The 14,636-nt window shown below is 37.7% G+C and overlaps 1 protein-coding gene across 16 annotated transcripts in view; it reads right to left on the minus strand.

Annotated features, from left to right (window-relative positions):
• The window catches only part of XRRA1 (X-ray radiation resistance associated 1), an 86,185-nt gene that overhangs the window by 31,898 nt on the left and 39,651 nt on the right, over positions 1–14,636 (minus strand). For 5 of the 16 annotated variants that reach the window (XM_074372622.1, XM_074372624.1, XM_074372623.1 and 2 more), the window contains 2 exons: positions 13,885–14,013; positions 12,915–13,132 (listed from right to left, as the gene is read on the minus strand). The exons of 6 other annotated variants lie outside the window; for them this stretch is intronic. In XM_074372622.1, coding sequence (XP_074228723.1) covers positions 12,915–13,132; positions 13,885–14,013 — 347 coding nt within the window. Of the gene's footprint in view, positions 1–12,914; positions 13,133–13,884; positions 14,014–14,636 lie in introns of those variants that run through there. 5 more of the 16 variants (XM_074372625.1, XM_074372629.1, XM_074372628.1 and 2 more) reach the window with 4 other exon arrangements.

The raw sequence follows: 14,636 nt of genomic DNA on the forward strand, positions 1-14,636 counted from the left end.
TATTACATTATGGGACATGATGGAGGTAGGGTGGAATATAGGTAAGCACATATGAAGATTTTTTTTCTTATTGAAGAATTATACTTACATTTGGTTGACTCCAGGTATTGATAGACAAAGGTGAGTTTAAATAACTAGAGCAAAGTTTTAGGGTAACCATTGAAGTAGAAATGAGATGGACAACTTTAAATCTCTAGATGAAAAAGCAGAATTAAAAGAAAACTTGGTGGGGAGGGTATAGCTCATGTGGAGAACACTTGCTTAGCATGCACTAGGTCCTGGGTTCAATCCCCAATGCCTCCATTTAAATAAATAGATAATAAACCTAATTACCTCCCCCGCATAAAACAAAAACAAAAAACCCAAAACAAACAAAGAAAAAAAAAAAAAAGAAAACTCAATCGGTGCTCACAAAAAAGGCACAAAAGAGGGAAAAAAGCATGGTAAATAGAAAACAAACAATATTGATGACAGAAATAGATCAAAATTATCAATAATCACAATATAAGCGAGTTAAATTCTATTAAAAGAAAAAGACCCATATCAGGGAAAATATGAGGGTTATATTGTTTTTGAGACATCCTAAAATAAATATTCATATCAAACAAAATGGAGGCCCAGGCTAAGGGCAAAAGTATTAAGATAAGGTGGAGTATTTTACAGTGATTAAAAGACACAGTGTACCAAGATAACAGTCACAAACCTCATAATGAAATCAAACCAACTTAATAGTTAAAAACAGCCAGAAATGTAAGGAGATACTGACAAACCGAAAATAGTGGTTAGGAGACTTTAACACAGCTGTTCCAAAGCTAACAAACCAAATAGACAAAAAATTATCTTGGGAAAAACCTGAACAACGTAATTGTGCCAATTATTAAGGTACTGTTTTTTATTTCCAAACCCACACTTCTCTATTCTGCTTTGGGATGCTGGAGCTGGGCCTCTGAAAACCATGTTTCTGCTTTGCCACCTGGTTTCCTTCCTGTTAGATTCTGATCATAGTGGGTGGGGCTAGAGGGAGACTGCAGAGCTGCAAGAGGAATAAGGAGCTTGATTCCTCCTGCCTGCTTCCCCTGCATTTCTTGTGATTCTTGTGAACGCCACTGGAGCAATGTCATCTAACCCCAATTTCAGCAAGGCCCTCCCCAACAGCAGTGGAATCCAGTTTGCAGTTTTCCAACCTGTATAAACCAGCTTCAAAGATACCAGCACCAGCCGGCCAGTTTCCTTCTCTCAGAGATCTGGGTCTCAGCTCCGTGAGGCCCATCTGAGCTCAGAGATACCAGCAGCTGAGCTGCACCTCCTCCTCAGAGGTCTACATTTCTACATTTCAGCTCAAAGAGAATTCTCCTCCAAGTCTCTGGATTTTAATAATTTCAACATCTTTCCACAAAGGGAAGTCCAGGCTCAGATGGCTTAATGGTGAATTCTTCCAAAATTTAAGGAAGAAATAACCAAGCTTATACAAACTTTTCCAGGAAACAGAAAAAGAATATTCATTTATCCAAACTCATTTTGAGGCAAATATAACCTTGACTGTAAATCCTGGGAAGAATATTATAACAAACAAACAAAAAATAACACCGACATATCTACTGAATATAGATGCAAAAATCCTTGACAAAATATCAATTGGCAAGTTAAATCATGACCAAGTGGGGTTTATCTTGAGAGTGTAACTAAGGCTGGTTCAACATTCAAAAATCAATGTAGCTTTGTTCCCGGGTCACTCAGGCAGCCACCCCAGTGGGCACATGCCCTGGCACTGCTCCTGCCCCATGCTCTCTCCCTCAGCCTTTCACATCCTAGATGCCAAGATCTTGGAAGCTTTGAAGCTCAGCAAAGAAGGGAAGTCCACTGAGGACAGTCTGTAAAGGGCTTCAGCTTCATCAAGAGTCCTTGGTGGGTAGGAGCAGCCAAGAGGGCAGAGTAGAGAGACCCTGAGCTCACCTCCTCTCACAAGCACACCAAAATCACAACTATCTGCAACTATCTGCATCAGTGAAAAAATCTGGAACCCACCAAGAAAGATCTTCTATAACTAAAGACATAAAGAAGGAATCACAAGATGGACAGAATGGGTGCACTCACGATATAATCAAATCCCATAGCCCCCCAGTGGGTGACCCACAAACTGGAGAATAATTATGTGGCAGAGGTTCTCCTAAAGGAGTGAGAGTTCTGAGCCCCACGTCAAGCTCCTCAGCCTGGGGGCCAGGCACTGGGAAGATGAGCCCCCAGAGCATTTGGTTTTGAGGGCTAGTGGGGCTTAATTGCAGAAGCCCCACAGACTGGAGGAAACGGGATTTCACTCTTAAAGGGCACACACAAAATCTCACATGCACTGGGACCCAAGGCAAAAGCACCAATTTGACAGGAGCCTGGACCAGACCTAACTGCTGGTCTTGGAGAGTCTCCTGGAGAGGCAGGGGCTTATCCTGGAGACACACACTGGTGGCACACATATTGGGGAACATTCAGCCATGTGAACACTGCTGTTGTGGCTCACTTGCTCCAAGACCTGGCCCTACCCAACAACCTGCAGGTGACAGTGCTGAGATGCCTCAGGCCAAACAACTGAGTGGGAACATAGCCCCACCCATCAGTAGATAGGCTGCCTAAGACTTCCTGAGCCCAGAGCTGCCTATAGACATTCCCCTAGACACAGTCCTGCCTACCAGAGGGCCAAGCCCCAGCTCCACCTACCAGTGGCTTGGCAACAGCCCCACTTGCCAAGAAGCCTGCACAAGCTTCTAGACCACTGTCACCCACCAGGGGGCAGAATCCAGAAGTAAGAAAACTACATTCCCACTACACAAGCCAGACCCTATCCTGGGACAAGCTGGGCCCTGGCCCTGCCCAATAGCAGGCCAAAGCAACCTTTGAGACACCCTCGACTCCACACCCAATGTTGTTAGGAATTGGCCCCACCACCACCAGTGATCCAAAAGAGCTTGGGACACCTGGGCCCTAAAGCCAGACTCCAGGACAAGCTCTGCCTGCCAATAGTCCAGTACTAACCCCAGGACCTGGCTTTACCTGACAGTGAGAGGGCAACAGCCCCAGAGTCTTCGGGACTCTGATTTTACCCACCAGTGAGTCAGTACTAACCGCAGGGCCCCCTAGGATTCTGCAACCAGGCACCTCGTGACCAGGTCCCATTAAACAGTAGCCAGAAGCATCTACACGAGGCAGGGCCTGGCAACCAACCAGACTAGGGACCAAACAAGCCTACCAGACTGCCCACATAGTCATCCCACCAGAGCAGAAGGACCCACACAGCCTTCTTTGGGGGAACCCCTAGAGCATGTAGCTTGAGTGATGATAAGGGAGTTCATGCTGGGACACACAGAATGCCTCTTACAGGGGGCCACTTCTCCAAGGTCAAGAAACATAACTAATCTACCACATACACTAAAATACAAATAGCAACTTGGACAAAAACAAGGTAACAGAGGAATATATTTCAGATCAAGGAACAAGATAAAACCCCAGAAGAAGAACTAAGTGAAGTAGAGATAGGCAATCTTCCTGAGAAACAGTTCAGGGTAGTGATCCTAAAAATCATCAAAGAACCTGGAAGAAGAATGAATGCATAGAGTAAGAAGTTAGAAGTTTTAAACAAAGAGTTAAAAAATATAAAGAGCAACTAGAGATGAAGAATACAATAGCTGAAATGAAAAACACAATAGAAGGAATAGCATACTAAATGATTCAGAAGAACAAATCAGTGAACTGGAAGCCACAGTAGTGGAAATCACTGCTGCTACACAGGAAAAAGAAAAAAGAATGAGAAGAACTAAGGACAGTTAAAGAGGCCTCTGGGACAACATCAAGTAAACTAATATTCATAGGATAGGGGTCCCAGAAGGAGAAGAGAGAGAGAGAAAGGGTCTAAGAAAATATTTGAAGAGATAATAGCTGAACACCCCCTTAACCTTGGAAAGGAAACACTCAAGTCTAGAAGTGCAGAGAGTCCCATACAGGATTAAACCAAACAAGAACAAACCAAGACACACTATAATCAAAATGACAAAAATTAAACATAAAGAGAGAATACTAAAAGCAGTAGGGAAAAGAAACAAGTTATATACAAGGGAACTCCCATAAGGTTATCACTTGATTTTTCAGCGGAAATTTTGTAGGCCAGAAGGGAGTGGCAGGATATATTTAAAATGATGAAAGGGGAAAAGCTACAACCAAGAATACTCTACCCAGCAAGCCTGTGGTTCAGATTTGATGGAGAAATCAAAACTTTTACAGACAAGAAAAAGCTAAAGGGATTCAGCCCCACCAAACCAGCTTTACACCAAATGTTAAAGGAACTTCTTTAGATGGGGGGAAAAAAGGTCACAACTAGAAACAAGAAAATTACGGAATGAAAAAGCTCACAGGTAAAGATAAACATACAGTAAAAGTAGGAAATCATCCACACACAAAGCTAGTAAGGTGGTTAAAAGACAAAAGTAGTGAAATCATCTGTATCCACAGTAAGTACCTTACAGATACTCAAAAAAATTAGATGTAAAAAATGGCATCAAAAAGAGTAATCATGAGGGGAAGATAGTACAAATGCACAGTATTTTAAAAGCATTTAAAATTAAGAGATCAGCAACTTAAAACAATCACACATATACATATATACTGCTATAAAAAAATAAACCTCATGGTAACCACAAACCAAAAATCTGTAATAGATGTATACTTCCAAAAAAGAAAAAGCAATCCAAACGTAACATTGAAGACAGTCATCAAATCACAAAAGAATAAAAGAAGGGGGGAAAATACAAAAACAAACCCAGAAAAATTAACAAAATGGCAATAAGAACATTCATATCAATAATTACCTTAGATGTAAATAGAATAAATGCTCCAACCAAAAGACACAGACTGGCTGAACAGATACATAAACAAGGCCTATATGTAGGCTGCCTATAAGAGACTCACTTCAGATCTAGAAACAAATACAGACTGAAAGTGAGGAGATGGAAAAAATACTCCATGCAAGTGAAAATCAAAAGAAAGTCAGAGTAGCAATACTTACATCAGACAAAATAAACTATAAAATAAAGACTGTTACAGGAGACAAGAAGGACACTACATAATGCTCAAGGGATCAATCCAAGAAGATGTAATAATTGTAAATATACATGCACCCAACAAAGAAGCATCTCAATATATAAAGCAAATATTAACAGATATAAAAGGAGATACTGACAGTAACACAATAATAGTAGGGGACTTTAACACCTCACTTAGATCAAAGGACAGATTATTCAGAAAGATTCAATAAGGAAACACAGGCCTTAAATAATACTTTAGATCAAAAGAACTTAATTGATACTTATAGAGCATTCCACCCGAGAGTAGCTGAATACACATTCTTTCAAGTGCACATGGAACATTCTTCAGGATAAATCATAAGCTAGGCCACAAAATAAGCCTCAGTAAATTTAAGAAAAGTGAAATCATATCAAGCATCTTTTCCAACCACACACTATGAAACTACAAATCAACTACAAGAAAGAAACTGAAAAAATCACAAACACGTGGGAGCTGGACAATATGCTACTAGACAACCAATGGATTACTGAATAAATCAAAGAGAAAATCAAAAAAATTCCTAGAGACAAATGAAAATGAAAACATGACAACCCAAAACCTATGGGATGCAGCAAAAGCAGTTCTAAAAGGAAAGTTTGTAATGATACAAACTTACCCCAAGAAACAAGAAAAATCTCAAATACACAACATGATTTTACACCTAAACGAGCTAGAAAAAGAATAAAAACTAAAAGCATGTTCTTTGAAAAGATAAATAAAATTAACATTTAGCCAGACTCATCAAGGAAAAAAGGGAAAGGGCCCAAATCAATAAAATGAGAAAAATAAGAGGAGAAGTTACAACTGATACCACAGACATAGAAAGCATCGTAAGAAACTACTACGAGCAAATATATGCCAATAAAATGGACAGCCTAGAAGAAAATAACAAATTCTTAGAAAGGTACAATATCCCAAAACTGAAGCAGGAAGAAAGAGAAAATATGAACCAGTACTGAAGTTAAATCAGTAATTTAAAAGCTCCTAACAAACAAAAGTCCAGGACCAGATGGCTTCAGAGGTGAATTCTACCAAACATTTAGAGAAGGGTTAACACCTATCTTTCTGAAACTATTAAAAAAAGTTAGAGAAAGGAATACTTCCAAACTCATTCTGTGAGATCACATCACGCTGATACTTAAACCAGACAAAGATATCGCAAAAAAAGAAAATTACAGATCAGTATCACTGATGAACATAGATGCAAAAATCCTCAACAGAGTACTAGCATCAACTCCAATAATATATTTAAAGGATCATATACCATGATCAATGTGTTTATCCCAGAGATACAAGGATTTTTCAATATCTGCAAATCAATCAATATGATACCCCACATTAACGAACTGAAGAATAAAAGCCATATGATCATTTCATTAGGAACAGAAAAAGCTTTTGATAAAATTCAATATTAACTTATGATTAATAAAAACTCTCCAGAAAGTTGGTATAGAGGGAACATACTTCAACATAATAAAGGCTACATATGAGAAACCCACAGCTAACATTATACTCAATGGTTAAAAGCTGAAAGCATTCCCTCTAAGATCAGGAACAAGACAAGGAAGTCCACTCTCACCACTTTGATTCAATGTAGTTTTGAAATTCCTGGCTACACCAATCAGACAAGAAAAAGAAATAAAAGGAATCCAAGTTGGAAAGAAAGAATTAAAACTGTCACTATCTGAATATGACATGATAATATACATAGAAAATCCTAAAGACACCACTAGGTCTCACTAGAAACTCATCAAAACTACTAGAGCTCATCAATGAATTCAGTGAAGTTGCGGGATACAAAATTAATATACAGAAATCTATTACATTTCTATACACTAAAAACAAACTATCAGAAAGAGAAATTAAGGACCCAGTCCCACTTACCACTTTATCAAAAAGAATAAGATACCTGGGAATAAACCTACCCAAGGAGGCAAAAGACCTGTACTCCAAAAACTGTAAGACGCTGATGAAAGAAACTGAAGAGAACACAAACAGATGGAAAGATATAACGAGTTCTTGGATTGGAAGAATCAATATTGTTAAAATGACCATACTACCCAAGGCAATCTACAGATTCAATGCAATCCCTATCAGTTACCAAGGGCATTTTTCACAGAACTGGAACAAAACATTTTAAAATTTGTATGAAAACACAAAAGACCCCAAATAACCAAAACAATCTTCAGAAAGAATAGAACTGGAGGAATCATGCTCCCTGACTTTAGATTATACTACAAAGCTACAGTAATCATAACAGTATGGTACTGGCACATCGATCAATGGAACAGGATAGAAAGCTCAGAAATAAATTTACACACTTTCGGTCAATTAATCTATGACAAAAGAGGCAAGAATATACAATGGAGAAAAGACAATCTCTTCAATAAGTGGTGCTGGGAAAACTGGACCGCTACATGTAAAATAATGAAATTAGAACATTCTCTTAACACCAGATACAAAAATAAACTCAAAATAGTTTAAAGACCTAATTGTAAGACCAAATACTCAAACTGCTAGAGGAAAACATAGGCAGAATCTTCTTTGACATAAATTACAGCAATATTTTTTTGATCCATCTTCCAAGGCAATAGAAATAAAAGCAAAAATAAACAAATGGGATCTAACTAAACTGAAAAGCTTTTGCAAAGCAAAGGAAATCACAAAGTGAAAAGACAACCTACGGAACTGGAGAAAAGATTTGCAAATGATATGACTGACAAGGGATTAATTTCTAAAATGTACACATAGCTTATACAGCTTAATATCAAAGAAAAACAACCCAACCAAAAAATGGGCAGAAGACCTAAACAGACTTTTCTCCAAAGAAGACATACAGATGGCCAAAAGGCACATGAAAAGATGCTCAATATCACTAATTATTAGAGGAATGCAAATCAAAACCACGATGAGGTATCACCTCATACTGATGGGAATGGCCAGCATCAAAAAGTCTACAAATAATAAATGCTGGAGAGGGTGTGGAGAAAAGGGAATCCTCCTACACTGTTGGTGGGAATGTAAATTGGTGCAGCCACTATGGAGAACAGTATGAATGTTCCTTAAAAAACTAAAAATAGAACTACCATATGATCCAACAATTCCACTCTTGGACATATATTTGGAAAAGATGAAAACTCTAATTCAAAAAGATGCATGTACCCTACTGTTCATAGCAGCACTATTTACAAGAGCCAAGACATGGAAGCAACCTAAATGTCCACCAACAGATGAATGGATAAAGATGTAGTATCAGACACAATGAAACATTACTCAGCCATAAAAATGAAATGGCATTTGTAACAACATGGATGGACCTAGAGATTATCATACTAAGTGAAGTAAGTCAGAGAAAGACAAATACCATAGATATCAATTATATGTGGAATCTAAATCTAAAAAATTGATACCCAGAAACTTATTTACAAAACAGAAAACAGACTCACAGACATAGAAAATAAACTTATGGTTACCAAAGAAGAAAAGGTAGGAGGGATTTGGGACTAACAGATACACACTATTACATATAAAATAGATAAACAACAAGGACCTACTGTATTATACTATATTTAATATCTTGTACTATATTCAGTATCTTATAATAACCTATAATGGAAAAGAATCTGAAAAAGCATATATATATATACACATATATATAAAACTGAGTCATTTTGCTGTACACTTGAAACATTGTAAATCAACTATACTTCAATAAAAAAAATAAATAAATAAAGGGGAAAAATCGATGTAAAATAAACAAGTGGGATTGTATCAGAGTAAAAAGCTTCTGCACAGCAAAGGAAACAACAAAATGAAAAGAAAACCTACTGAAATGGAGAAAATATTTTCAAATTCTACATCTAGACAAGGGGTTATAATATCCAAAATACATTTTTAAAAAACTCATAAAACTCAGTGGCAAAAATAATAATAATAATAATGAAGAGGATCTGAATAGACATCTTTCCAAAGAAGACATGCAAATAGCCAACAGGTGCTTGAAAAGATGATCAACATCACCAATCATCAAGGAAAAGCAAATCAAAATCACAATAAGATGCCAGCTCACATCTGTTAGAAGGGATATTATCAAAAAGAAAACAGCAAGTGTTTGGAAAGATGTAGAGAAAAGGGAACCATTGCACACTGTTGGCAGGAATGTAAATTGGTGCAGACACTGTGAAAAAACAGTATGGAGGTTCATCAAAAATTGAAAATAGGGGGTGGGTATAGCTCAGTAGTAGAGTGAGTGCTTAGCATGCACGAGTCCAGGGTTCAATCCTCCGTACTTCCATTAAAAATAAATAAATAAATGAATAAACCTAATTACCTCCCCCTAATTATTTTAAAATTGAAAACAAATCTATAGTATCATTCAGAAATTCCACTTCTGGGTATTTATCCAAAGAAAATGAAAATGCACCCCCATGTTTATTGCAGCATCATTTACAATAGCCAAGACATGGAAACAACCCAAATGTCCACTGATGGACAAATGGATGAAGCAAATGTGATTTTATATAAATGTATACACACACACACATATATAAATTATTTGGTCATAAAAAAGAATGAAATCTTGCCATTTGCAACAACATGGGTAGACCTTGAAGGTATTAGTGTTAAATGAAATAGTGAAATAAGTCACACAGGGAACTATATATTCAGTATTTTGTAATAATCTTTAACGAAAAAGAATATGAAAACAAATATACGTATATATATGCATTACTGGGACATTATGCTGTACATGAGAAATTGACACATTGTAACTGACTATACTTCAATAAAAACAAGTGAAATAAGTCAGAAAGAAAAAAGATAAATACCAAATGATCTCCCTTATATGTGGAATCTAAAGAACAAACAAAAACAAAAACTAATCCAAATCAAAATAAAAAAGTCAAGCTCTCAGGAACAGAACAGATTGGTGGCTGCCTGAGGCAGGGGTTGAGGGGTGGTGAAATGGCTGAACATGTCAAAAGGTACAAATTTCTAGTTATGTACAGGAATGTAATGCATATAGCATGGTGATTATAGTTAATAATACTGTATTGCATATTTCAAAGTAGCTAGAAGAGTGGATCCTGAGAGTTCTCATCACTTTATTTAACTGAACTTAAAAAATCAGTGAACCATATTAATAGATTAAAGAAGAAAATCACACGATCATCGCAATAGATGCAGAAAAAGTATTTGATAAAATTCAATACTCCTGCATAATAAAAACTCTTAGCAAACTAGGAATACAAAGAAATTTCTTTAATCTGATAAAAGGCATTTATAAAAATATCTACAGCTAACTCATAATTCTGAAATACTGAAAATACTGAACAGCTTCCCCCTGAAATTGGGAACACACAAGGATGTCCACTATCACCACGTCTCTCAACATTGTACTGGAAGTCTTAGCCAGTGAAATAAAGAAATTAAAAAGTAGAAGAGGTATAAGACTGGTAAAGAAGAAATGAAATGGTCATTATCTATAAATGTCATGATCATGAACACAGATAATCCAAAAGAACCTGCAAATGACTAAAAATGATAAGTCAATTTAGAAAGGTTACTGGATACATGTTTAGTATTTCTATACACTAGCAACAAACATGTGGAAATGAAACATAAAAAAGCAATACCACTGACAACAGCATAAAAAGATCAAATACCTAAGAATAAATTTGATGAAAATTATGCACAACCTCATCATTTTAGACTACAAAACTTTGTTGAGAAGAATTTTAAAAGACCTAAAAGAATGGTGGGATATATTATTTTAATCAATCTGAAAACTCAATATTGTAAAAGATTCAGTTCTCTCCAAATTGGTCTATAGGTTCAATGAGTTCCAATCAAAATTTCAGCAGGATTTTGTGTGGAAGTTGACAAGCTGATTCTAAAATTTGCATAGAAATGCAAAGGCCTTATAATACCTGTAGCAATTTTGAAGATCAACATAGCTGGAGAACTTCACTATCAGTTGTCAAAACTTGTTATAAACCTACAGTAATTTAGACACATACACTGTCAGCTGCCTTACCACAATGCCTCCTCAACAACTTAGTGGAGAAAAGGATATAGTTTTTCAACAAATGGTACTGTGTCAACTAAGTATCCACATAAAAAAGTAAACTTTGACTCTACCTCACATCACATACAAAAATTAATTCTAGATAAGTCATAGACCAACTGTAAAAACTAAAATAATCAAGCTTCTAGAAGAAAACTATTTAAAAATATCTTTATGGCTTGAGAGAGACCAACAATTCTTGATCAGGAAATAGAAAGCACTAACCATAAAGACTGATAATTTGGACATCATTAAAATTAAGAACGTCTGTTAAGTTCACCGTTAATATGAAAAAGCAAGCCACAGACTGAAAAAAGATGTTTGTGATATATGGATCTACAAAGAACTTGTAACCAGGATAAAGGACTCAAATCAACAAGAAAAAGACACACGACCCAATTTAAATATGGGCAAAAGGCAACAGGCACTTCCAAAAGACGATATCAACGTGACCTTTACAAACATATGAAAAGGTACGCAACTTAATTAGTTACTTGAGAAAAGCAAATCAAAACCACAATGAGATACCACTACATATCTACCCAAACCAGTAAAATGAAAAAGACTGATGTCACCAAGCGTTTGTAAGGATATGGATTAACTGGAAATCTCTTACATCAATATGGGATTGAAAATTGGTACAACCACACTGAAAAAGTATTTGGCAGTATCCATTACTGCTAAATAAACTTTTATACTCTGTGACTCAGCAATTCCACTCCTGGGTATATACTCAACAGAAAGGAGTGCTTATGTCCACCAAAAGATGTGTAAAAAAATGTTCATAATAGCTTTATCCATAATAGCCCCAAAACAAATAACCAAAATGCCTATCAACAGTAAGAAGGGTAAATAAATTGTGGTATAAATGGGATAAATAAGAGAAATGGAAAAGAGTGAATCACTGTTACATGCAACAACATGAATGAACCCCACAGACATAATGTTGAGTGATAAATATATTTCAATTCAGGCAAAACTCATCTGTGGTAATGGAAGTCAGAATGGCAGTTATTCTTGGAGGAGGTACTGATTGAGAGGGAACCACATGGGCTGCTGAAAATGTTCTATATTGTAATACAGGTGACAGTTAAAAGTATATATGTAAAAATTCAAGCTTTACACAAGATTTCTGAATTTTGCTCTAAGTAAATTATTCTTCAATTTTATTAAAATAAATGTTAAAAACAATGTGGTATTGGCACAGTAATAGAGAACTAGATTAGTGGAGCAGAATATGTAATCCAGATATACACTCATGTATTAAAGGGATTTTGGTTTATAATAAAGGTGACCTTTCTTTCATTTTCTGCCCCCGAATGTTGCCATCTGGATGTGATTTTTGGGACTGTGGTAGCTATCTTGAGACCTCAAAGGGAACCAGCCTAAAAGAACAAGCAAGAAGGACAAGGAGGCAGGCCAAGGATGGAAAGAACCTGAGTCCCTGAGAACATCAATGCACCCCAGAACCATCCATCTCTGAAAAGCCTTACTTCTGATTTTCTTATTATTTGAGATTAAAAAAACAAAAAATATCCACTCATAACTGGATTTTAAAAGCATCTTGACTGACAGAACAAGTTAGGAAATCACTGAAACAGCTCATGTTTGAGGTCACACTCTCCCAGGCCCAGCAGTTTAAGAGCAGCAGCTCCCCAGGGAGATACAGACTTTCAGAATAAACTTTCAGAAGTTTACTCACACCATAGGGTTAGTCTGTGCAACAAGGGGCATCACTAACCTGTCCGGTCAACATCCTTTTTCATTGGCAGTATAGTATAATCCGGTTGGTCATCGGAGGCCTCAAATATCCATGACTTGGGCTGCAGCATGGACTGGGGCTCTTTCCGGGGACTTGCCCTGCCTCCAACCCAGTCTCCAGACCCACCTCGGAGCTGAACCTGCTGTAGGTACGGAATCCGGGAAATCCTGTTTTGGTCCAGGCTTAACTTCTTCAGTCTTCAATTAAGGAAAGTGAATACAGAATCACAGCAATAATGATACCTCAGGGACATTTACTAAGCAACTTTAGGGAAAGAACATGGAATCAAGCTTAGACACTTACTACTCTTGTGTGACCTTGAGTCAGTGACTTACCCTCTCTGGGCTTCAATATCCCTATCTCTAAAATGGGGACAGTACTTATTAACCTTTCAAGGTTCTTGCAAAGATTGAATGAGACAATATACAAATGACCTGGCACAAAGCAGTGTTCAGTAAATGGTAGCTGAATCCAAAGTAAATTTTCCAGGGATCTAAAACATTAAATGCCAGCATTTCATTACTTCAAAGAAATACAGTCATCCCTCCGTATCTGGTTGAATATGTGGATGTAAAACCTACAGATACAGAGGGCCCACTATACGTAGAACTCAGAGTTTAATTTACCTTTCTGATTCTAATTCTTTTTTTTTTTTTTTCCTGTTTCCTCTCTCACGGTCAGGATCCCATCTCTGATAATATCTCCTTCTATCCTTTCTCTTTGCTACTTCTAATCCAGTCACATGATCAGAAATATCCTTACTGACGCCCCACTTTCATGGTTTGAGCTAAAGCTCAGAGGGAAGAAATGACTTACTCATGGCCACACAGCAGATAAGTGGTGGAGCTCAAATTTAAACCCAGGCCTTTTGGCTTCCAGAGAAGCACCCAAGGTGTGAGCAAGGCTGGGGGATATAGAGGGTCCTGTGGAGAGAGGCTTGTAGCCTTACCTCCTGAGCCCGGCCAGGCTAGCAAAGCAATTGGGGTTGGAGAGTTTGTTGTCATCTAGCATCAGTGTCTCCAGCGCTGGGAACCTCAGGATGTACCTCTTTCTGGTCAGCGATGTTACAGATGCCTCCCTGTGAGTGCAAAGACCTTGGGTAATGAACAAGGGAAGGAGACAAGCTCCACCATTCCTAAGAAGACAGAGAATCAATCCAGAGGCTTAACCAGCTTGGGAACTCTGCTAGTGCCCAAGAGAGATCTCTGTGAAGAGGGGCCAGAATATCTAACTCCCTCCCCAACTAACTTCTTCCCCAAACCCCATCATACTTATAGTCTTTTGTATGAAGAAAGGCTGCACACATTTGCTTATGGACACAGTGAGACTGGGTTGGGGCAGATGGAGGGAAAATACCAGGGTGACTGAGTTAGGGGAAGCATTCTGCAGAAGAACACTGCACAATTCTGGGTCAGGGAAGATTCCCAAGTATGCTGTGTCACCCCAAGGATTGGAAACCATAGGAGCACCTGGAGACAATGCCCTTGGCAGGGACCAAGGTGGGTAAGGGAGGATGGATGAAAGGCACCATCCCTGGCTGCAGTGAGGCTCTCCTCTAAAGTGACTTCATAAAATGCACACATCAGTAAGGAACTGAGAAGTCTTTTCTTTAGTGCAAACTCTCTGAGGATTCCCAGAAACATCTGAGAGTGGTATTTAACAGGCTGAGGTCCTGAATCACACAGATGGGGTAGGAATTGG

The sequence above is a fragment of the Camelus bactrianus genome, chromosome 10 (genome assembly GCF_048773025.1).
Source record: "Camelus bactrianus isolate YW-2024 breed Bactrian camel chromosome 10, ASM4877302v1, whole genome shotgun sequence".
NCBI lineage: Eukaryota > Metazoa > Chordata > Mammalia > Artiodactyla > Camelidae > Camelus > Camelus bactrianus.